At 42.0% G+C, this 26,024-nt stretch overlaps 1 protein-coding gene across 1 annotated transcript in view; it reads left to right on the forward strand.

The window, feature by feature from the left end:
* LOC142159497 (uncharacterized) overlaps nucleotides 1-26,024 on the forward strand; it is a 154,526-nt gene that overhangs the window by 71,160 nt on the left and 57,342 nt on the right. Inside the window, exons 4-12 of the mRNA XM_075214395.1 lie at nucleotides 2,160-2,325; nucleotides 11,115-11,340; nucleotides 12,051-12,224; nucleotides 14,366-14,443; nucleotides 14,947-14,958; nucleotides 15,256-15,336; nucleotides 16,786-16,839; nucleotides 17,503-17,556; nucleotides 17,876-17,920. Coding sequence (XP_075070496.1) covers nucleotides 2,160-2,325; nucleotides 11,115-11,340; nucleotides 12,051-12,224; nucleotides 14,366-14,443; nucleotides 14,947-14,958; nucleotides 15,256-15,336; nucleotides 16,786-16,839; nucleotides 17,503-17,556; nucleotides 17,876-17,920 — 890 coding nt within the window. The remainder of the gene's footprint in view (nucleotides 1-2,159; nucleotides 2,326-11,114; nucleotides 11,341-12,050; nucleotides 12,225-14,365; nucleotides 14,444-14,946; nucleotides 14,959-15,255; nucleotides 15,337-16,785; nucleotides 16,840-17,502; nucleotides 17,557-17,875; nucleotides 17,921-26,024) is intronic.

Raw genomic sequence — 26,024 nt, forward strand, 5'->3', positions numbered from 1 at the left:
TTATAGCAGCCTGTGATATTACTCATGACAGCTAGTAATACAAACACTATACAATGATTTCATACATTTGAGGTGACTTAGGCCTCCTGTTCCATCCCTGCACATAGACTCAGACATAATTGATCACATTTCCTATATACACAATGTTACAATACTATTATTTTTATATTTTGTATTTATTACTTTGGTATGACTGCAGCTGAATATAAACACATTTGCACCATGTAAAAATCTGACTTGCATAACATTTGTTGCACTGCACATGAGCACAACTTACAGTCGTATTTTGAGTTGAGTGTATGTTAAACTTGCGTCCACTTGTGTTGTAGCCGTTTCAGTACAGTAAAGGTCTGAAGGAACAAATCAACCACACCCCTTATGCCAGGCATTCGATTTTGACTAACTTAAATCTTTAGGTTATGCCTATTAGGAGCCGTATATTTTCACGTCACATAAGCCTGATGCAAATTTCTGCTTTGATGATGACAGCCGCATATTTGCCCCAGACAAAACATTTTTCCGTGTACTCAAAAGTTGCATTTTTACACTCAGTGAAGCAGATTCAATTGAAAAAAAAATCTGAACAAGGTTCCTCCGGAAACGGCACATGAAGCATTCATTTTTACTGTACTACCGGTAAAAAATTTGTGTCTGCGTTGTTCTGAGGAACATAGCTGCCAATTGAATCTGACCCTATTTCTGCAATATATATCAATATTTGAAGTAGACAAAGTCTTCATATATATGTTTTCAAATGTCCCTTCTCCAGTAAGGAGACAGCCCCATATAGCAACTACAAGCATCATCAAGGAATGAAAAATTGTTCATATTAGTAGCTCTGATTCGCTATGATGTAAACATGTTAAAATTTATAAGAAGCTCTCAATAACGCCATCATCATCTTAACATAACACCTCACAGATTTGGCTATAGCTTATGTTCTACAGCTGATGTAATGCAGTACCCCTATTAAATTCATGAATGACAGTGTTAAAATACAGAATGTGTTTGTTTTACATTCATAAGTCTGGGACCTGGTAAATGCCCAGCTACAGACTTGTCAAAGCCACACAATGAATATAACTGTGAAATTGCCATATTATAAAAATAAAGAACCTTCCAACGAAAATAAGCAGTGTAACAACATTTACCTGAACTGAAACGAATATGTGGTGCATTTAGTTTTTGCCATTTTAGCTGTAGGGGCAAACTAAGACCTGTACTATAGTTTGGAATAAATTGGAATAATATTATGCTAATGTTGGGTTAAAACATGGAAAAAAACTTGGGGTGAGTAAGAGCTAGGACTATGACTAACAATAGAGTGAGTCTGAGATGAGGATTTGTTTAATTTTTATTATCCCAAAACATGGAATCACTCTGGTCAAGTAGCTGATATGACCCTCTTGTATGTAAGATTAGACTTTTCTGTTTCAAATGAAATTGTCATTTGTTTTCCGAGAATCTGGAAATAAATAAAGGGCGCAATACTAATCTCATAAATGGATTGAGTATAATAAATAAATAAACTATAATGTCATTTGTTTTCCTAGAATACCAGGGGGTAAATGTATCAAGCTGAGAGTTTTCCGGTTAGCTTGAAAAGTGGAGATGTTGCCTATAGCAACCAATCAGATTCTAGCTATCATTTTGTAGAATATACTAACCAAATGATAGCTAGAATCTGATTGGTTTTTCAAACCCGCCGGAAAACTCTCAGACTTGATACATTTAACCCCAGGTAGTATATCCTAAGATAAAAGGTATTTTGAATCTTTCCTCTAGTAGAAATACAAGTGGCTTTTTAAAAGCAATGTTAACATGATTACTTAAAATACATTTTAATTTTCTTTACACTGTATTTTGAGAAATATTAATAGTTGAAAAACAATTTTTAAAATATAGTTTTCCCACCATCATCATTATATTGCTTTAGCCTTTTAAAAGATCTGTTATCACTGCATTTCCAGCCTAAATTTTTAGATAAATCTAGTATACAGCAATAACTTTTTTATTTGCATAAATGTTAAATGAAAACACATAATCACATGTTTCAGATTTGTCTTTGGCTTTGCGTAACTGAGATTCCTTTTTTATAGTTATTTTATATGTTATATTGTATTTACCATCAATAATGAAAAGATGTTTAATTTTCACAGAATCTGTGTGCCCTACTCGAATCCCTGTAGCTTCACGGGATGAGAAGGGCTTTGAGCTGCTTGTGGGAATGAAAATTCATAAGAAAGGTCAGAAGATAACAGGGTCATTGGCTTCAGAAAAAGCCTATCTTATTACTCCTGATGTGGATGTCACTGAAAATACTAGGTACGGCATGATATTATTTATTTCTAACATAAGTGATGTATATATATACAGGAATAAGGTATTATAAGGAATAAGGCAGGTTGGGCTGGGGGGCAGGGTGGCATCTTCCTCCAGCCAGTCCCATAGTGAGCTACCTTGCGCTGGCTCACTGAGCCACCTGATTTTTTTTTCCTTTACAATAGCCTGCTGAGTCTAGACTTGCCCCCGGGGCTGAAATTTGCAAGCCCTCCCTTGAAGGTACCCCTACTGTAAATTATTAAGGAATGTAGATGTCACCTCCAATTTCAGGTTTGTCCCGAATTGGAGGTATGTCCCAGCTCACTATGGTGAGTGGATACCATGTGCACTAGACTCAGATGTCTCTGATGCACAGAGCATTTCAAAGGTGTTTTTAGCAGTGGTAGTCATAATTCCGACGACTACAATGCTGACAGTATTAAAAGAGACACTAAAAAGCCGACACATAAAATTGCAACATATAGGAAATACCGACCGTTTTAAAAAGTGACACACAAAAATCCGGCATGACAGTCTGTGCGCTGAGTAATGGGGCCGGCTCTACACTGACTTCCTGGTGGGCGCGTAACTCCCATCCCTCCCTCCCCTATGAATGGCTCAGTGACACATGGGACGCGAACCACGTGACAGGCGCTGTCCCATGTGTGAAGAGAGACTACAGAGCGCGCCTTGGATCGAACAAGGTAAGGGGGGGTTAGATTGTGTATGGGTGACAGGGTATAACTATAGTGTGTGTGTATGTGTGTGTATGTGACAGGGTATAACTATAGTGTGTGTGTCTGTGTGACAGGGTATAACTATGGTGTGTGTGTCTGTGTGACAGGGTATTACTATAGTGTGTGTGTTTGGGCCAGTGTATGACTATAGTGTGTGTGTGACAGGGTATAACTATAGCGTGTGTGTGACAGTATATGACTATAGTATGTGTTTGTGGGCCAGTGTATGACTATAGTGTGTGTCTGACAGTGTATGATTATAGTATGTGTGTGTGGGCTAGTGTATGACTATAGTATGTGTGTGTGTGGGCCAGTGTATGACTATAGTTTGTGTTCGACAATGTATGACTATAGTGTGTGTGTGTGTTCGGGCCAGTGTATGACTATAGTGCGTGTATGTCTGTGACAGTATATGACTATAATTTGTGAGTGTGAGGGGGACAATAAATGAATATAATGTGTGAGTGTGAGGGGGACAGTATATGAATATAATGTGCGAGGGAAGGGGGGGGTCTTAATTTAATGTGGGAGATATGCTATTAATCTAATTGTGAATTGCAGGTGGGGCTAATTATTGGGTGCTATTTTATTTGTGGGCTGATGGTGGGGCAATTTAATTTAATAGTGGGGGCCTATCAATTTAAGGGGTGATTGGATTTTTAATTTGAGGACAATGGTTATATTTATTAAACGTAAATGCTATTTAATTTCATGCTGCAACTGATCTAAAGACACCAGCAGCCACAAGTAGTGAAAGTGACAAGACATGTAGGAGAGACCAGGGCAGTCTGCCAACTGTCCTAAATTGGTGAGTGACTGTCCCGCTTAGTCAGAATTTGGTCTGACTGCAAGGACAGTTTGGAGATATGTCCTGCTTCACACTGTACTGCTTGTGAAAGCAGAACTGCCTGCACCTAACAGTATTGCCTGTGTATTTGTCGGAAATGTGTCTAATACCCAAATTACATCATAAAAGCCCCTCTGTCTTAAGTGCCCTTGGGCCCTCCAGCCTTATTCCTGCTCTGGTTAGCAGGATCAATCTGATAGTTGCTCCCAGTCCTGGACAGGACACAGTCTGCAGAGCAAGTCGAGGAGCTCTAAGTGTCATGATATTTATTAATCTGGTGAGACAAAGAGCTTCCCTGCTCAGTCTACAGGAAGTTCCCACCCTGACGGATGTCAGCAGCATCAGAGCATAGATAAGTACAGTAGACTGGGGGTGTCGTAATGTGTCTGAGGGGGGGGTGGGGTGATGGGGAGGACCTGATAAATGTAAGGTTTTATTATAATGTATGTATCAACGCACCATGTTGACCAAGCCCCCAACACATAATGTGGCCACGCCCTTGGCGGTACACAAGGTTTTTCCTACTCATCAACAGAGGTGGGGCCGTGTGCTTTAAATGCCAGGGCTGATATTTAGCCCCAGTCCGGCCCTGGGCACAGCTATGTGTCGTGATCTGAATTGGGGGCACAGCTACGTGGCATAGTATAAATTGGGGGCACAACTACGTGGCATAGTATGAATTGGGGGCACAACTATGTGGCATGATATGAATTGTGGGCACAACTATGAGGCATAAGATGAATTGGGAGCACAATTATGAGACAGGATGTTAACTGGGGCACTACTGTGCGGCATAATGTTTATTTGCTGGTCCCATTACTGTTAATATAATATTAGCCTCACAATATGAGACGTAATTTTATATATATATATATATATATATATATATATATATATATATATATATTGTGGCAAAGAGGGATATTTGCCACAGTTCCCCTATAAGGGAACAGGTAGGAACACAGTTAGTCTGCAGCGGCAACGGTTAAGTTTTCCCTAGGTTCCTTCTTTGAGCACACACACACACACACACACACACAGGTGTTCCACATGGGTGTGATTGGTTTGCTGTGATTTGTTGTAGTGCTTGGGGTGGAGGATAAAGACACTGGGCCTGATTCATTAAGGATCTTAAATTAAGAGGATTCTTATTTCAGTCTCCTGGGCAAAACCATGTTACAATGCAAGGGGTGCAAATGAGTGTTTTGTTTTGCACATAAGTTAAATACTGCTTGTTTTTTCATGTAGCACACACATATCAACATATCAACACACACATATCAACTTTCAATTTCAGTGTACAAATAAGCTATCAAGTATTTGTGTGCTACATGAGAATACAGGCAGTATTTAATTTATGTGCAAAACAGAATACTAATTTGCAACCCTTGCATTGTAATATGGTTTTGTCCAGGAGACTGAAATAAGAATCCTCTTCATTTAAGATCCTTAATGAATCAGGCCCACTGTCTGTATGTGTGGGTGGGACCACCGATGCCAGTAAGTGGCCGGCGAGTAGACAGGGAAGTAATGTCTAGCCAGATGTAGGTGGTAGGGATTTTCGTGTACTGTTACTGGATATGATTGCTGTACCAGCATTGGAGCTGTTTTACCACCCTGACAACTGCTAATAAACAGCTAAATGGTTCAGCATACCTGTGTCCGATTCCTGTGAATGATGTACTTTCTCACAAGTGGTGTCATCGTGGGATCTGTAGGACGGCTAAGACACAGCCGTCCTCCCAGGTTCCAGACGCAAGGGTGGTGAGTGGAGTCTGTTAAAGATCACTATAATCAACCAAACTGTTGTAATGCTTAGTTTCCAATGTGTTGCTGTGAAGAGACAAACATTTGCATTGGGAACTGATTAGCACCTATTTTGTTGCAAAAGAAAGCAGAAGTTAAAACACTGCTGGTCACTTTAGTGCCACACTTGTTAAAGGTTCAAACTGTGAATTGGGTGTGGTCCAAGAAATACATTTTTTTGGGGGGGGTTTGTTTGCTTTACCAATGAAGGTTTCACAGCACATGTCAGCTGAAAAAAGGGGGGGTTTAAAAACAAGCAAAAACAAATTTATTTTCTGGTAATTGCAGTACCACACCTTGACGTCACTCAGTTGTGAATTAGGTGTGGCCCAGAAACTTTTGTTGTTACCTGAATGCTGAGAGAAGCTAGGTTTCATTTCCCAGCACAAACTCCTGTGGGAATGGAAGACATTTTAAGAACCCTAGTGCATATGGTAGCAATGCAGGAGGAAAATATCAGACTTCTCCGTGAGGAGATTGCTCAGGGGAGACGGGATAGAGAGGCTCCAGCTACCCCCATGCTACAGAAATTAACTTCTGATGATGACGTGGAGGCATATCTAATAGCCTTTGAGCGTGCCGACACCCAAGCCAAGTGGCCACCTGGGACTTGGTCCGAATACCTGGCTCCCTATCTTTCAGGAGAAGCACAGCGAACCTATATAGACCTAGATGAGGACCAGGCTGGCGATTATCAGCGGTTAAAAACCACCATCTTAGCGGGTGTTGGAGTCACCAGAGCAGGGGAGGCCCAACGATATCATGACTGGAGGCTCTCCAAAGATATACCAGTTCGGGCTCAGCTTGCTGAACTTGGTAGAACACTAAAGAAGTGGTTGCAGCCAGAAAAGAACACTGCGGACAGAATGATCGAAATTCTTGACCACTGTATCCGGGGTATGGACCAAGGGCTGCAATGGTAGACGTGACAGGCAGATCCTCAGTCATATGGGGAATTGGCTGCTGTAGTGGAGAGATACAGGGCCTTGCAGCATATGCCCAAACCTCCGTTGCCCGCTCCAAAGTTTGTGCCTTCGGTCAAAGACTGGCATATGGAACAGTGGATCGGATACTGGTGAGGAGAGATTGCTTGATAAAAAGGCAGCCAAACCTGCATTAAGTCCAATCTGCTTCAAGTGCAAAGAGCCTGGACATTTGAGGGCTCAGTACCCAACGTTAGTAGAGCATATGGATTGTTCACTAGCACACACACAACCAAGCTATCCGAGCTGCTGTACAATGAGTCCGGTTACCAAGAAGTCCTGCTTGTTCCGCGTGAATGTGTTTGGGAATCACCAACCGGTGCTGGCTCTGGTAGATTCGGGTAGTGAACTGTCCTTGGTTTCCAGCTCCATATTACCAGAGAAACTGATGCATAATCTGCCTAAAGTAAAGGTACTCTGTGTCCATGGGACTGCCGAGGAATATGACAGGACTCTATTGCCTATTACTGTGAATGGACAGGCAGTAACAATGGTAGCGGCCATTGCCCCAAAACTGCCATACCCTTTAATCCTGGGCAGAGACTTTCTACTGTTCAAGCAGATCCTCCAGTAGCGAATCCAGCCGAACATGTCGGCAATTAAAGCACCGGCCGAAAGTCCAGCCTTGATGGAGGAGCTTGAGGGAACAGAAAATGGAAGCGCCAGGATGTACTACGGAACCTGAACCAGACAATTCAGGAAAATACACCTCCTAAGAGGTGGGAGTGTAGACAAAGGAGAGCTGCACCAGTACCAACGCAAAACCGGGCCCTGGCATCGTTCGTTGGTGAGAACTCGGGTGAAGGGGCTACGGCACCCAATGAGGACTCAGACTGGGCAGGACTGTCTAACGTGTTTCCACTAAGAGACTTTGGCTGAGATCAACTTGGAGATGTTGCCTTAGCTAATGTCTATAAGAAGTGGTTGAGATTAATGGTGTAGAGAAGGCTAACAAGCCTGCAGCGGGTATTGCCTATTATGTGGTAAAGAATGATCTGTTATATAGAGTTGCTAATGTACAGGGTAGAACTGTGGAGCAATTGTTAGTACCACAAATCCATACATCACTTGTCCTCAAAGCTGCACATACACATCTGTGTGGGGGATACTTTGGGGAAGATAAAACACGGGAGCAGATATTGCTCAGGTTCTATTGGCCCGGGAGTGTACGTGGCAATAAAAAGGTTTTGCTGGACGTGTCCAGTATGTCAGAGAACATGTCCGAAGCCAGACTATCGGACCCCGCTAGTTTCCATCCCTGTGGTGCAGACCCCGTAACAAGTGTAATGGTAACGATTTGGGTAGGCCCATTAGAGAAGTTGGCCTGTGGCCATCAGTATGTATTCGTCATAGTGGACTCTGCCACCGGGTATCCCGAGGCTATGCCTTGGCGCAATGTAAAGTCCAGCACAATAGAAAAAAAAGCTACGATAAGTCAGCTGTAGTTTTCCAACCAGGTGAGGTTGGCAACGCTAAGGGGAGGGTTAGTGGCATAGAGGATATTTTCCACAGTTCCCCTATAAGGGGACAGGTAGGAACACAATTAGTCTGCAGCAGCAGGCTGCAGACAGGGTTAAGTTTTCTCTAGGTTCCTCTTTGAGCACACACACACACACACACAGGTGTTCCACATGGGTGTGATTGGTTTACTGTGATTTGTTGTAGTGCTTAGGGTGGAGGATAAAGACACTGTCTGTATGTGTGGGTGGCACCACCGATGCCAGTAAGTGGCCGGCGAGCAGACAGGGAAGTAATGTCTAGCCAGATGTAGGTGGTGGGGATTTTCATGTACTGTTACTGGATATGATTGCTGTACGAGCATTGGAGCTGTTTTACCATCCTGACAACTGCTAATAAACAGCTAAATGGTTCAGCATACCTGTGTCCGATTCCTGTGAATGGTGTACTTTTATATATATATATATATATATATATATATATATATATATATATATACAGGGCCACCGAGAGGGGTGGCTACAAATTACCCGGGCTTGGACCTGCCTGGGGGACATTGGTAGTGGCCCCTTCAGCTCAGTTACCTTCAGACGCCAGGTCATGTGACTGCAGTGGGCACATGGTACTCAGTGCAGGCGGGTTGCTGGATATCATCCCATCCTGTGTGCTATGCAGTGGAGAATAAGGTAAGCAGAATGTGTGCTGGAGAGGGGACCTGTGTGACTTTAGCTGCTGGGCAGAGAGCGGGCAACTGTGATTAAAGCATGTGGGCAGAGGGAGGCACGTGTGATTAAAATATGTGGGCACAGTGGGGATGTGTGAGTAATGCATTTTTCTGTAAGAGGGTGGCCTAGTGCTTTTCACCTGCTAGACACGCCCCCAATGATGCCCTAGAGAGTGGGGTCCGTAAAAAATTGTGCGGGCTCCCCCTCTATGAACATCCCTGGATGAATAATAATGCACATGAAAGTGTTAAAAATGAAGACAACACCATTTTAGTTTGTGGATCCACAAGTTCCAGCCAGCCCTGACTGCCATTAACACTCTGGGCATGTTTGTGCTTATAGAACTACAGGCACCAACATACCCATGAGAGCCAGGGCATGGTGGCACTTGGAGAACCAGAAGTGCCACCATGCCATGACACCCAGGGCTTGCTGCGACCTGTAGTACCAAAGTTAAATGTTAAATAAAACAACACCCTCATTATCACCACATTAATTTAATCAAAATAATAAATCCCCTAAAATAAAACCCCATCTGTTCATTAAAAATAAAAACATCCCAAATACATACCATCAGATTTCTTCATCTGGTCTTCTAATTTTGCATTCCAATTATGCTTAAAACCATGTCCAAATAAAACCCTCATATTCCAAAAGGTCCAGTAGCTGTCCCATATAAATTATATTCCAAATAATCCAGGAATATTATCTTCTGTTCTGGTCCAAAGGACCCCCTTTGTAATTCCAAATAGTCCATGAAAATGATCTTCTGTTCTTCAGTCAAAAGACCTCTCACATGAATTGCCAGTCAATTCTATCAAACGCCTTCTCGGCATCTGTGGAGTTGAAAAAAGCCAGGGTTTTGGTCTGTGATAAAAGGTCGATAGAATCTATCATTTTGGTTGTGTTGTCACATGCTTTTCTAATAGGGACAACTCCCATTTGATCTGAATGAATAAAATTTGGGAGAAGCAATTTCATGCAGTTAGCAATATGTTTAGCAAATAACTTTATATCTACATTCAATGAAATGGGACGGTAACTAGAACACTGGGACGGATCCTTTACCTTCTTTAGGGAAGACGGTATTGTGTGCCTCCAACGATTGACCGGAGAAGCAAGTTTTGTTTTCAGCCACCAGAAGCGGGGAGATATATGGCTTGAGGTTATATAAATCTGAATAATATCCGTGAAACGCTTTAGCTATGTCTTTGTATTTAAAGTTGCCCCCCCACTTCCTTCACAGAGTGACTATAAGTATGGGAGTGTTGTTTATATAGGACCCTTGCAAGGAGCCTCTCTGGTTTGTTTCCACTCCGGAAAAATCTATTTTTACATGTCCTGAAAGACAGTTTTGTTCTGTCATCTAGGAGTTTGTTTAGAACTGTTCGAGCAGCCTCAAGTTCTACATAAGTGTCTACTGAAAGGGAACTCTTGTGTTTGGTCTCCAATGCTTTTATCTGAGAAAAATGGGAGTCCCTAAGAGCTTCCTTTTGTTTTTTTAGGGAAAGACCCAATTGTATACTCTTTCCTCTAATTACGTACTTGTGTGCCTCACAAAGTGTGATCTTAAAAGTCTACAAAGCTACAAGTAGAGGAGGGGTTCTCTGTGAGGGACTTACTGGGGGAATCACGCCACATTCCGGACCACACGGACCCAAGTGCAGTCACTGCTAGGGGCAGTGATTATTTTTGCAATAATTTTGTTAAGTGGAAACTGCAAACACTGCATACATTTACTACAGTTAATGGTATAAAGTTCCTATAAGTTGCAAAGTTCTCTGAAACTCAAAAAACAGTGAGCTGGAATCCAACATTTAAGAAATAGCAACAGCAAGAGCATCATGTAAATCTAGCATGATGAACATTGGTACAAAATGTTATATATGTTTTTGCCTACCAGCAAATGAAAAGTGATGTTAGTAGAATGCATTTATTTCTTTTATACAGGTGGCATATTAGACATAGTGTTGGTTATGGCCATGGAGCTCAGTGGCTATGGAGGGAGAGGGGTGAGTAGCATGGAATAAAAAATGTAAATCTGGGCAGATTAGAAAGGCTAAATTGATAGTATGTCAAACTTACACTAAATACAGACCAATGCACATGATAGGAGGATCTATCACTTAGTACTTACAAATAGAATCATGAATAAGTTAGATACATTTTTGTTACCATAACATAACATCTACGTATTATTTTACATAGTCTTTACATCATAGTCTTTGTTTTATAGAGACATCTTTCCAGAAGGTCTTCCACCCTCCTATGTGTTTGTGGCAACCATACGTTTAAAGGCTCCTGAGACGCAGGAGGTTGTGGATCTATGGAGAATATTGTCAAAAGCAGGAGAGGTCGAGGCGGCTGTGACCCTAGATGGTACAGACAATTCAGTCATCTTCACTGTCACGCAGATAAATGCAAATTATCAAGTGATTAAGTTCACAGATTCCAAGTTAAAGGTAAGAAACTGAGATCACATAATACTGGACATTTGGTGAATGGTGCCTTAGAGGATGCAAGTGCTGAACTTTTATTATAAATGACTTTTGCATACAAGTGATACATGACTTTATATAACACTGAAATTATATATTATGCTCAATCTTCACACCAAATACCCAGCTACAGCTGATGTGCACAGCAAAATACACAGATTGGGTTTTATTTAATATGTTTGCTTTAGAGCCTCTCCCATAGATGTTCTGTGTGTTACATCAATATACCATTTACCTTTGTTTGGAAAACTTAAAGTGTCCTTAGAGAAGGGCAGAAGTGTTCTCTGTGCTTCCAATCTTCTCTTGTCGTACCAAGCAATATGTTACCTTATGAAATAAATAATGGCCATTAAGACACTGCACTGCAGTTGCCAATACTACTGTAAACTTCTTTTAAGTTCATTTATTGCAGAATATTAAAATATTTAATGGGTCTGGCCATTGGCATATTTGAAATATTGACAATTTGAACCTGTAGTATGTTATTAATTAACATGTGTCAGACATGATTAATGACTTAACAGAATCAAAAACTGGTTTGACATACTGTATATAGCAAAAACGTCATCAATTCTTCTAAGGTTCTAATAATCTCAATGCTGAAAAATAGGAGAAGCCAAAATGATGACATTCAACCTTGTAATAAAACCTGATAAAACACTGCTCTTATCCAGGCATTATTTGATGAGAAGTGGCACCAGCTGAAGATCCTAGTGAGGAGTAAAAGTGCAGTCTTATATCTGGATGATGCTCTCATTCAAAACCAAGCACTTGAAGAAATTGGACCAATATTCATCAATGGCAAAACTCAAGTTGTAAAGAGAGCAAAGTCTGATCAGTCTGTTACTGTAAGTAACCTTCCATGGGTAAGAAGAAAACATTCTCTATTCAACATTAAGCTGCCTATGAAACATTCCAAATATGCTTTAGGAAATAATTCCTTTTGAACAAGGCATATCTCTGACAGGGGGTGGGGGGTTTTGCTCTGCAAAAAGAAAGCTGTTTACAACATCATGACCAACTTCCCAGTATTCTATCCTTTTATAAACTTCTGCTTGCTGTACAGACACAGACACGTGCATTCATAACATGGGGACAGTTGCTCAAATATGTTTTGTTCTACCTTCAAATTAGTCTTTAGAAAGTAAACCACAGATCTATTACTAATGGGATCCAATAGATTGCTGCCATTTGTACAGTGTAAATAAATAGGCCTACAAGAGTCACTCTTTTGGGGCTATCTAGTACTCAACCCATTCAATCACTCATTTTCTCACTCTTGCAAAGGTAAAAAAAAGACTTTTTGGGCTCATAACACTTTTTCTATACGAAATGTGCTATACTATTCAGTTCATTGCATGACCCAGCTGTTTGAATGGAATCTATGTATAACCCTCCCCTCTAAAATGCTTAACTTGTTCAAGTGCTATACAACCCCGCAGCTGGTCCTTCTTCTATAGTGAAAACCATTTCCAGGCTAGACAGGTTAGTTACATTTTCATTACATAAGGGAAATCCATAACTTCAGTGGTCCCCTTGTCATAGTGGAAACAGCCCCAGCCCGGTCTGTGTGGGGCTGGAGCTGAAGCCCAGAGTGCTGCTCACTGCAGTCATTTTTCCTGGGGCTCCCTTGTTCCTCTCACAACTGGCTGAAAATCAGGGAGGGTGTAGCAGGAGGACCGATCGCAAGTTGCAATCATGTGATCCGCGCTTTGTGAATGTCCCTCACGATCACACCTCCCCTCCACAACCATTTAGAGGTTAGCTTAATTGACCTTCCAGCTCTGTATTACAACTTTAAAAGTTAACTTAAAATGTAGTTTTGGGTGACTCACTAATGTCAATAAAAAGCCATGTAGACCTACTTTTCTATGAATGAATGGGAAGGTCACAGGAAAGGGTTGTCAACATCACTGTTTGGTGTTTAAAAAAAGGGCAGCCTTAAGCAGAGAGAAGAGCAGCACTGAACAGTGGAGCCTTTATGGGAGGGAATTCCAGTAACACAGGATTGTTGCCGGTCTAGTAAGTCTAACTTTGCATACTTTAATTTAGTTTAAATATAAAATGATTAGCAGACCACAATGAAATTGGATATCCACAATAATATACCAGCCACCTGCACAAGGGAGTATAAGATACAATTGTCTTTATGTAGGGTTGGACACAATTTATGCTTCCTGTAAGAGTCCTGTAGTTTACTCTACATTCAGAGCCACATGTCTGACTGAATAGTACACAATAGGGGTACGTTTTAGTAAGATACGCATAAAGCGTATCCTACGTTAAAGGGGTATTATATGCTTTAAACATATAATACACTACAAGATTTTTATTTTAAGATGCCAGTAGTGTCAACTCGAGCTTAGGTGAGACAATAAAGAGGATGAAGAGGGCGGTCTAGAGGAATATTTATTTTAATTAAAGTGTTTTATTTATTTTTTTTAAATTGGTGTGTGTGTTTTATTTAAATTTTTATTTTCTGCAGTGCAAGTTTCAGCAGGTCTGACAGCTATAGCTATGGGTATACTGGCACTTGTAGTACTGCAAGCTCCAACATGACCGACCACTAAATGGCGGCCTGAACATGCTGGTACTTGTAGTGCACCAAGGACAGAATTATTAATTTGATCTATTTTTAGCATTATTAATTAACCAGCACTCACCACTCCAGGGCTGTGGGAATAACACGTGCTGGTTAATCCTAGGGAAGGGGCTCAATACCCCTAGGGAATTCAGCCCCATGTTGACCGGCTAGCTCTGGTTGTTTCTATGAGAGGAGACCCAACGCTGCAAGTTTCTATGCTAGTATTACCAGGGATGAGACCCCACCAGGCTGAGGGAGGGATGTAAGAAAATTTGTATTACAGATACACCTTTTAAATTATAACAGCAAGCACGGTATGAAATGATGTTCAAGGAAAGATCATAGATGCAGTTGACACATCGAAAATTTTACACGTTGAAAATATATATCCTCCTGTGTGTGTAGATGGAGATACAGAAACTAAGGTTGTACTGTGACCCAGAGCAGAGTGAACGAGAGACGGCCTGTGAAATCTACTCTGTGGTGAGTTTTAATTTTTAATGTTGTGGAGAAGAACTACAATAAATGAGTATGCAATGCACAGGTACGGGATCTCCTTTTTAATTACGTTTAAGAAAGGTTTTTGTTTTTTTTTACTTTTCTTTTAAACTTTATTAATGAACGGGGGCTCTAATAGACTTCTCAGGTGAACTAACGCCTGAAAAGTCTAATAGTGATATTTGGCTCTATTAGCAGCTTATAACTAAGGAGTGGAATGCCAATGGCAATGATGGGTATATTGTAGGCATAGTGATCAAAATTATCCAAAACAAATCCTTACTTGGAAAACCACAAGTCGCATCCCATGTAACAGAATCTATACCTACATTATATTACTGCATTGTGTAGTTTTATCATAAATTTAATTAGTTATGCCATATGTTATTACTGGAGGAATCCATTATGTTGATAAATAAGATACTATACTAATCATGTAAAATTCCTCAAAATTTGCTAATTAATATTCATATTTTTTTTTCTAACAGGATGATCCCAGGGTAAGTACACTGCATGACATTTTATATATACATGTACACAATATATATATATATTATGCACTTTCACATTTGTATGTGGGTACATGGTGTGATCAACATGGACAGCATGTGCCAGCCTCTTCTCTTTTTTTTTAGTAACTTTTGAATGAGACGTTAGGATCAAAACAGCTTAATGTTGCTTTTCAGGAAAATTTTCATAACATATATTTTTACAAAACATATACAACGTAATTGTCTCTTCAACTTATATGTTTATATTTATCACATGTGGATTTGTAAATTCTTTGCAATTTATAGTGCCCACTTGAACGAGTGCCTTCACCTGCTTGTCAGTGTCCTGAAAGTCAGCCTGGCTCTCCTGGAGTACCAGGGCCAGAGGTGAGTATTATATTGTGTGGGTGTTCTTAGCTATATGTGTTACTATATATAGTTATATAATGAAAATCTGTTATTTCTTTCTGACTATGTTAATGCTTCATCTGTTTTCTTACCCATAATTACACCAGCATTAGCTCACAGTTCTAAGACCATCCACCCAATTGACTAAGACTAAGCATATTGTCAATATATACTACAGATGTAAGGATGGTGACAATGTATTTCAGTGATGCATAAATGAGATTGCTATAGTATTTATCAGCAAAGCCATATTTTATACATTGGTACAGGGAGGCACGTGCCAAGGGCTGCACCGGCTAAAATTTAATGTCATATAATTTTATTTTATTTACATGGCCTACTGTAGCTGGGTTGAATTTAAGTCAGATCTAAAACAGAATGGAAGGGAGGAGGGTAATTGCTGTCTTAAAAAGTTAAACTCGTGATGACAGTTGGAGCATCTGTTTTAAGGCTCTGAAGTTCCATTGTATAACCTAGTTCTGTGTACCCCCACAAAGCCATCATGTGCTACAACACAGAGGCCTACAGACCAAAAGTAGGTGCCATGTGACTTCAAATGTTATTCAACACATTAACAATAATTAGCCCCTGGTTATATTATCAAGGCTGCAGTCAGGTAGTCACTAATCAGGTATAAGCTAGTAGTATAGAAGGTGTCTAGCTCATCCTAACCGATTTGCTACAGCCTTGATAATATAACCGGGGGCTAATTATTGTTAATGTGTTGAATAACATTTGAATCAGTAGTGGGATCAGTCTAGAGGTGTCTGATACAAGAAGAAAGGTAGAGAACCGTATGCCCTGATAAGTCCCTAATAGGGAGGTAGCATTGAATTAATGGTGATCAGCTATGATAATTAGAAACCTTAAGAAATCCATTTGTAATTCTATAGAGAAAATCCATCTCTATATATAGTGCTGAGTCTCCTCTAGACTATCTGCTTGTATGCTGTCAGAGATATAGATAGCTGAATTTGAGGATTTACTCTCATAATTGGATTTATCAATTTGGATTATTTTGACTTGGTATAGCTGCACGCTATGGCGGTGTAAAAACAGCCATTTTTAGCAGTGAAGCATACTCTCACCGACATATTTATTATTTTTTTCAATTCACTTTTTTAATATTTCGCTAAATTTGTATAATCACAGTTTCCTCTGTGGTTGTGGATTCTTCTTAAAAATCTAAATATTTTAATGTATATCAATAAAGATTTGAAGTATTAACAATTAGACTGTTGAGTGCCCTTAGGAACACATTTTCCCCCCTTTTTTTCTTTCTACCATTAAAGTCATTTAGTTTGTGAAGGTGCCTCCAGAGAGCAGATAGTAGGTGTACACCATAGGTCCATAGGGTGCACCAGTGCTAAACTAAAGCATTTTGCTCTTCATATTGAGTAAATTAGGTTAATTTATGTTTTCTCATAGGGTAACAAGGGGCGTATAGGAGAACGTGGAGCCCCAGGAGCTGATGGGAAACCTGTGAGTAATTTTCCTAAGTGTTATTTCCAATTAATTTCTTAGTATAAACACAATTATGTAAGCATTCTCAAACTATGCAGACAATTATACAGTGAATGATTATTGATCAGCACTGTCCTCAGTAACATAATCACACTAATGCACAGGTCACTGTTCCCACAAGATCCGCGCAATCCCCTCCTGAAATACTTGATGTTGATGTGAACATTCTGATGATCTAATGGGCTATTCTGTGATCCTGGGTATAAAGGATAGCTTTAATGTATATTTAGACATAGCTGTGTTGTCATACATCAGCTAGAACTATTTACAATTCTAGAAACAATAAATGAATTACCCTTTATCGGCAGTAACTTTCTGGACCTGCATGGTATTACCCTTAGCTGCTTGTGTAGACATTCTGCCTATGCAAGAGTCACGGCCCAAATCATTTCACTAACCAGACAAACTATACTGGGATGAGAATTTAAAAAGTGCCAATTCTTCAATGTTGTTCTCCGAGTTTAGGGCATAAGGGGAGTGTTGTGCTACGCACTACTTTACATTGGCAATGTTACACCATGTAAAGCACTCTCGTTATATTTTTAAAGATTAAAATCATGTCCAAGGTACATACCTACTTTAGGAGTTACAGATTTATAAATGGTTTGTTTCATTTTTCAGGGGGTACCAGGACCTCGAGGACCACCTGGCATATCTGGTACACCAGGAGAAAAGGTTTGTTTTTATGCAATATCTGTATAAAGTTAGCATAGTATTCAGTATTTGGTTGATTAGTATGATGACATTGTAGAAGTGTGTGTGTACGCACTTTGGACTTTGTTTCTGCAGTTTGGAACAACTTGCCCTAAATATGCTAAACTATTTTTTTATTTATATTTACCCTGTCTTTCTCCACACTGTCCCTGGCATTTCCCTCCTTTGTTACATTGTCTATAACAGTGCTCTTATCAGAGACTACAGCAGGAGGCAATCAGTGGTCATGTCTTGACTTATGTTTGTTTGTCTTTTCTGCTGTCTGCTTCTGTGGGCTTAGGGATCGCCTGGACTGAAAGGTGATCCTGGACCACCTGGGCTGCAGGTAAGATGCCATTGTGTCGTTTGAGAATAGAAAAGGACTAGATCACAGCAGGAAGTACACAGTTTCTGGTACTGAGTTGTACATGTAATCACCAGAAATTTGTTCAAAATGTGCTATATACTGCTACTGTCAACTGTATTTTTTAGGTAAAATATAGGTGAAAGCATAGAAGTAAATATGCTTGGGAGTAATATATTTTCAGACAAAACACAAAATGCAAGCCCGCAGACAAAAAATGCCAAGTTTCTACCAATAATGTGTGTTATTTACCAATGATCTCTCACATCTACTTTTGCCATACAGTATTCTGTGCTCAATGTCAAGTAGTGCTTCTCTAACTGTCCACTCACTCCAAGGTCCATCATCATGGCTTATATGGTTGTTATAATGTTAATTTAATGTTTTTACCAACAACACAAAATACCTAGTATTAGAATGTATTAAACTACTAAAATTCATTGTCTCATTTTTCTAGGGCCCCCCTGGAATCCATGGTGTACCAGGCTCTATGGGACCTAAGGTAAAATTGTCTGTAGATTAGTGATACCCTTGCTGCCCTGCTGAGTAGTACAGAGATATTGTGTATAAAAAAAAGTAAAAGGAACAAGGAAATACTGGATAATAATATGATTTATTGAAATAATCACAAATTCATAAGTATATACACAAACAAATGTTGTTGTGAAATTATAGTTCAAATGACAAAATTGTCATATATACATGGTACGTTAAAAACAAATATTACCTAATACTGGTAACTGCATGACAGTGAATCCCAACTGGGTTAAATATAATAGTATAGGCTATAGTGTAGAGGTTGGTTATGTGACAGAGCTTGTAAGAGTGAAGGTTGGGAGAGAGTTTAGTCAGACAGGGTAAAGAGTTCCATAAGTGAGGAGTAGCACGGGAGTCTGTAGGTCAGAGTAAGTCTTGGAGGTTGGAGTGAGAGGTGGTTATCGGAGAGAAGGCGAGACATAGGTGGCAGAGACAGATTACAGATAAAATAAAATATAAAAGGTCTAAATGTGATGGTAAAATGTTGTTTCTGTTACATCCTATGCGGGACTTTAACTCTAAAACTCCTTCCCATTCTAAATCTCCTCCCTATAGGCAACCCAGTTTTTTCTGAGTGCCCACAGGAGTAGGGTTCTTTTTACAGTGCCTGAGTCAGCTTTATTTTTCATCGTTTTTTAAAATGTGCACTTGTATTAACCACTCCAACCACCGTGGCATCAGTGCCATCAATATAGCCTCCAAGACTGCAAGCTGCCAGTAATGGGCAGAGGAGGTACCGATCTGGTGTTTACTCCTGTAGCACCCTGCTCCCAATGAGGGGCTGCCTCTATGGGGTCTTGGTTACTGTCGACTCAGGTAGTGACAGGTGGAACCTCGTGCTGCTCTGCACCTCCAAGCACACAGCCCTGGACCATGCACCAGCTTAAAGTTCTTCATTTCTGTCTGGGGGAGTGGAATCTATAGCCGTGGTCAACTACTGGCGACTAGTGCCTGTATGGAAGTGCATGGTCTCAGATCTTCGGGAAAGAGCTCAGGTGGGGGCTGCTGAATAAGCAGGGTGGAAGCTCACTAGCAACACTATGGCCACTTTGGGACCTACCTCTGGACAGGGCCATGATCAGTACTGGGCATTGGGGTTGCTGCTAATCCCAGACACCTCCGCACTTCTTCATTGGTGGGATTTCCTCATAGAGCAGAGCCCATCAAAATTCAAACAGAAGGACCTGTAGGTCTCCTTTTGAATGTTCCTGTTATAGGGAATTTTTCTGTGTTTAGAGGCCCTCACACAGTCTTTGAGGTAATTGCAGGATTTACTTTCTCTATTGATTTTGAATCTGCAGCTGTCATGTTTCTCTATATTTTTATCAATCAGATCAAGGGAGTAATGCCAGAGCTAAAGCTGGGGGTATGGCATATGTGTTTGTTTATACTTGTTCATTGTGTAACTCAAATTACTTATTGCATAGTCTGAGGCATGCACTTTATGCGCAATGTACGAGATGCTCCATACATTTGCAGGAGTTGCCATGGATCTGGCAGAACCAGGCTAGGCAAAATCTTTGGCCTAATCTCTTCCTGAGCTCACACAGCTTGCCACACTCCCTTGAGGCTATGGAAATTTCCTTTCTGTTTCCTCTGGTGAAGCCTCAGAGAAAAAGGCAGTTAATCTGAGGTAGTTGGGCCAGAAGTCAGTGGGCTCGGGGATGATCTTTCCTGAGGAGTCAGTTGGAACTTAAAGCCTGAAGGTTATATCATCCTTTGAAAGGACGCTGAAACCCACCTCTACAGCTGGGATGCTTAAACATCAGAGAACTATGTTAGTCCAGTCCTGTAAGGAATCAGATTTCAAGTAGGAGGGTTGATGTTTCATAGATGAAGAATTCATCAAACTTTAACAAGAATTTGACTAGGAGGCAAGGTATGTACTGTGCAGCATGCACATTTAGACAGTGAGAAGTAGGTAGTGCCGGATGTTACGTTGTTTAAAAAAGAGAAGCAGTTAAGTTCCTTCTTTTCTTCACATCAGCTGGTCGATTCACTATGTGAAATGTGGACAAAACCTGAATGCAGATTTCAGGTATCACACAGACTGCAGACCCTTTATTTTGTCCCCAAGTAAGATATGGATAAATGGAAACAACCACCCAAGGTGGAAGCCCCCATTGTCCATGTCCACAACTATTGCAATTCCAAATGCAGCACTTAGGGATGATAAAGATAGAAAATGCTAGGATGTCAGCCTCAATAGTTTGCTGCACTGTGCTCCCCAGCTTGAGGCCTGGGAAGCACATTCTGAGTCTAAGATAATTCTCGAGTTTCTATCTTTTCACATAATGTCTTATTCTGTCCAGAACTGGATAAGATAATTATCCAGGCCACAAAAAATCCCATTCTGCCCATTAAAGCTCCAAAGCATAGGAATCCCAGGTTATATTCCTTTCATTTTGCAGGAAAGGCAAGGGGTCTTATTTCGAGAGAACAATCCTCCTCCACTCCTCATAGAAGGACAACAAAGAGCCAGCTAGCTTCCATCTTCCAAACCCTCAGTAATCTAGTTGTTATTGTTGGCCATATGCATATCCAGGGACACTTGTGGTGGGAACCAGTCTGCTTTTCTTCTGTATCAGTGATTCTTTTCCAACTTAGATACCTGGGTAAGAGAAATAGGTATTAATCTCAGGACGTCCTCTCCCAGCCTTTTTTCACCTCCAGTCTTCCTGGAAACAAAGCAAGGAGACTAGCTCTGTCGAAAGCCATTAAGTCTTTGATCACCTCTGGGGTGGTCCTTCCAGTATTGGAAGCATAGTAGAGGCTAGGTTTTTATTCAAATCTTTTCTTGATCCAAAAACCAGATGGATCTTTTTGGACTATTTTGAACCCCATCCTTTAAAATACAGCTTCAGGTGGACAGGTTCAAAATTAAATCTTTGTGATCTGTCAAAAACAGCTTGGAGCGGAACAAGTTCAGGGTCTCCATGGATATCAGGGATGCATACTTGCATGTTCTAATCTGGGAAAGTCACCAAGGCCTTTTCAGATTCCCAATTCAGGATCTTTATTTTTCTATTTCGAGCTCTACCTCTCAGACTGGCAACGGTATTCATGATCATGGTGGTTATGGCTGTTTAGGGGGGTGATTATCTGGATGCTCAGGCCAGGGACGTGCTAGTGGCCCAGATATGGGAGACAGTCTGGATCTTAGAATCACATGAGTGAACCATTTTTTACATGGTTTAGTAAAGCCTCTATTTGCTCTCAGTCGGACGTCTGTTCTGTTTTGCATAAAGATTTTAGGAAAGAGTGTCTTAAACTTTAAGGTGGTGCATTTGTACAGATCCACTTGAGGGCATTCCAGTTCAAACTCTTATCAAAAAGGAACAAGTTACACAATCATTTGACTTCCAGTTCATCAGTCTTTTTCGAAGGGGTCGTCATTTGCTCCTCTGTTAGCTGACATTTGATAACCTAAACAAATTTCGCCCCTTCACCATTTGGAATTGGACAATTGTGACATGTCACGTGACCATATTTTTTTCTCAAGTGGCAGGAAGCCCTGCATTATTATCTGGACAGGACCTGTTAAGACAGGACCCCTTTTATCATCAGGGATTAGTGCATCTGGATTTAATGGAGTGGCTGTTGAAGCAATGACAAAATGGTTTTCTGATGGTATCAATGGTACTATGCTTATGACAGGGAAGCCTGTTTGGAAAGAATTATCATGGGGTATGGAAAACTTTTATCTCCTGGTACAAGAAGAAGCTTCAGATTACTTCCTTTTATTTAGCCTATTTGCTCCTGTTTTTTGTCAGGCGCCGTCCGCACGGCCGCCTGACTGCCTGACCGCGCGTCTGGTTGCTATGCAACCAGACGCATCACTTCCGGATCCCCCCTGCCATCCATCTCCTAGCAGTATGACGCGCCCCGTTGCTAGGCAACGGGACGCTATGTGATTCCCGGCGGCAGGCATGACAGCGCTGCAGCGCTGATGCTGATTGGATCCCCACACTATTTAAACCTCTTCCTGTCCTCTAATCAGGGCCAGAGTATCAGGTCTTCCTGTCTCCAGCGTTTGTGTGTACCAGTTGCTGTATTGTTCCTGACATTCCTCGTGCTGCTTGTGACCCTTTTGACCCGGACCGTTTGACCACCCCTATCTGGATTCTGCCTTTGTACTGCGCTCCCTGAAGGTTACCGACTCGGCTTGCCTCACCATTCTTCTGGATTTCCCTTTGTACCTCCTCTACCTGAACGTTGCTGAACCGGCCTGTCTGACACCCCCTTGTATCTCGCTGTGGACTCTAGGAAGGACCGCGACCTGCGTGTCCCTGCAGCGGAGTCCATACTTCCTTGCGGGGGTTCCTGGTGAATACCAGGGGCACGTTAGACTCCGCGCCTTCCTCTGAGTTGCGCCAACAACAGCAGGTACCCACTATCAGTCATACACCCACTACCAGTCGTGACAGTATACTCTGGCCATGACAACGGAGGGGTCTGGTGAACCGTCTGCTCGTGACCTACTCCTGCATTTGGCTCAACGAGTGGAGCAACAAGAAGCAGCCCAAGCGCATCTTCTACAATGTGTCCAAGGGATTGCTACCCGCTTCGATACATTTCAGAATGCTGCACCCGCTACACCAGCCATAACCTCTGCGGCATCCACAGCATCCAGTGTGGTTACGGTCTCTACAGCGGCCTCCGGTGTACGCATCCCGACACCCGAAAAGTGTGACGGTGATCCCAAGAAGTGCAGGGGCTTTCTGAACCAATGTGCCATCCAATTTGAGTGCAACCCAGGGGCCTTTTCTTCAGAACGCACCAAAGTAGCTTTTCTCATCTCCCTCCTCAGTGGTCAAGCCCTTGCCTGGGCCTCACCTTTATGGGAACAAGGGGGTCCACTTCTTAATAACTCCAACTCTTTCATTGAAGCTTTCAGGAAAGTCTTCGATGATCCCGGAAGAGTTGCTTCTGCAGCTACCAGCTTGTTAAACCTCCGCCAAGGTGACCTGTCCGTGGGGCAATACGCAGTTCAATTTCGAACCCTGGCTTCCGAGTTAAAATGGAATAATGAAGCACTGGTGGCAACCTTTTGGCAAGGTCTGGTGGACCGGATTAAGGATGAGTTAATTTCCAGAGAACTCCCGGCTGAGTTAGATTCTCTCATCTCCATGTGCATCAAGGTGGATTTGCGCTACCAAGAGAGCACACAGGAACGCTCTCCTGGCAAACTGTTCATACCACGGCTAGCACCCCAGTTCCAAAATCCCATCCTGCCAGTGGACGAACCAATGCAAGTAGGACGCTCTAAATTATCCCTTGAGGAGAGGGAGAGACGCTTCAAACAACGCCTGTGTCTGTATTGTGGAGATCCGGGACACCTGCTAAGAGTTTGTCCCAAGAAACCGGGAAACTCTTCCTCCTAAACGGTGGCGGGGAGGCCGTTTTAGGAGAATCCACAGTTGCTCCCTATTCTAAAGAAAATTCCCCAGAATTTCAGATGGCTGTCATCCTGAGCACCCCCAAGGGTACCTTTTCCACCACGGCCTTTGTGGACTCCGGCTCCTCCGGGAACTTCATTTCGGCGGATCTAGCTTCGCAGCTCCAAATACCTCTAAACCCATTGCCCCAACCGTTATCTCTGACGGCAGTCGACGGAAGTCGTGTCACTCACGGCTCCATCTCCTCCGTGACTTCTCCTGTTCGGTTGAGGGTAGGAGTACTTCATAGGGAAATGATCCAACTTTTGGTGTTGCCGAGGTCCATTAATCCCCTCATCTTGGGGCTACCGTGGCTGAGAAAACATTCTCCTCAGATGGATTGGGACCACGCTCAAGTTATGTCGTGGGGTGTAGGATGTCGCTTTGAATGTCTGTCTAGAGTCTTGCCTCCAAAATGTCAAGTAATGGCTCATTCCGAGCTAACCCACCTTCTTGAGGCCTATATGGAATTCCAAGATGTATTCAGTAAAGTGGAAGCGGAGATCTTGCCTCCTCATCGTCCCTGGGATTGCGCTATTGTTTTATCTCCTGACCAACCCATCCCCAAAGGGAGGACCTACCCTTTATCTCGTCCAGAGACGTCAGCCATGTCTCAATATATTTCAGAAAACCTGAAACGGGGATTTATCCGCAAATCTACTTCCCCAGCGGGTGCAGGGGTTTTTTTTGTTAAGAAGAAGGATGGGTCTCTTCGGCCTTGTATTGATTATTGTCCTCTCAACCGCATCACTGTCAAAAATCGATATCCACTACCTCTCATCTCCGACCTCTTTGACAAACTCAGTGGATCTCAAATCTTTTCCAAACTAGATCTCCGTGGGGCCTATAATTTGATTCGCATCAAAGAAGGAGACGAATGGAAAACGGCCTTTAACACCAGAGATGGACATTTCGAGTACCTGGTGATGCCCTTCGGCCTCTGCAACGCCCCAGCCATCTTCCAAACCTTTGTTAACGATATCTTTCATGACCTGTTATACACTTCTGTGGTAGTGTATTTAGACGATATATTAATATTTTCTAAAGATCTGAAGACTCATCGGGAACAAGTAAAGGAGGTCTTACGTAGACTTCGGAAACATCACCTCTACTGCAAGCTGGAAAAATGTGTGTTTGAGATTAGCCAGGTACCTTTTCTTGGTTTCATCGTGTCGGGTCAAGGTCTTTGTATGGATCCCACCAAGGTGTCAGCTATTCTGGACTGGCCTCAGCCACAAGGCCTTAAAGCTATTCAAAGGTTCATCGGCTTTGCAAACTATTATCGCCAATTTATTCAGGGATTCTCCACCATTATAGCCCCCATTACAGCTTTAACCAGGAAGACTGCCAACCCCAGGGTTTGGTCCTCGGAGGCCATGTCTGCCTTCATAACGTTAAAGAAAGCATTTTCTTCAGCCCCAGTTCTGTCCCAGCCAGATCAAGAACGACCTTTCTTCTTAGAGGTAGATGCATCCTCAGTAGGCATTGGGGCGGTGCTTTTTCAAGAGTCTCCGGCTGGCTCACACAACCCGTGTGGGTTTTTCTCCAGACGATTTCTTCCAAGTGAATGTAATTATGGAATAGGGGACAAGGAGTTACTGGCCATCAAGGCGGCTCTGGAGGAGTGGCGACATCTGTTGGAGGGGGCTATATTTCCTGTTACTGTGTTTACCGACCATCGGAACCTAGTGTTCATTCAAGAGGCTCGTTGCCTTAATCCTCGGCAAGCCCGCTGGGCATCCTTCTTTGCTCGATTCAACATGAAGCTCACATTCTGCCCGGGAGCCAAGAATGGACGTGCCGATGCATTATCTCGCTCATTTGACGATTCCGATCGTTTAAGACCGTTGGTTCCTCAGCATATTATTGATCCTTCTAATATCGTAGCCCTTACTAGGACCAAAACGTCCTCTCCTCCTCCAGGCCGGTCATTCGTGGAACCCCATCTCCGGTTCAAGACCCTGCAGTGGGCTCATTCATCCCGCATTGCCGGCCATGCTGGAATAAAGAAGACAACATCGCTGCTTTGCCGACGCTTCTGGTGGCCTAATGTACGTGCCGATGTTGAGAGATTTATTGCTTCCTGCACTACTTGTGCTCAACACAAAACT

This window comes from Mixophyes fleayi, chromosome 5 (genome assembly GCF_038048845.1).
Source record: "Mixophyes fleayi isolate aMixFle1 chromosome 5, aMixFle1.hap1, whole genome shotgun sequence".
Lineage (NCBI taxonomy): Eukaryota > Metazoa > Chordata > Amphibia > Anura > Limnodynastidae > Mixophyes > Mixophyes fleayi.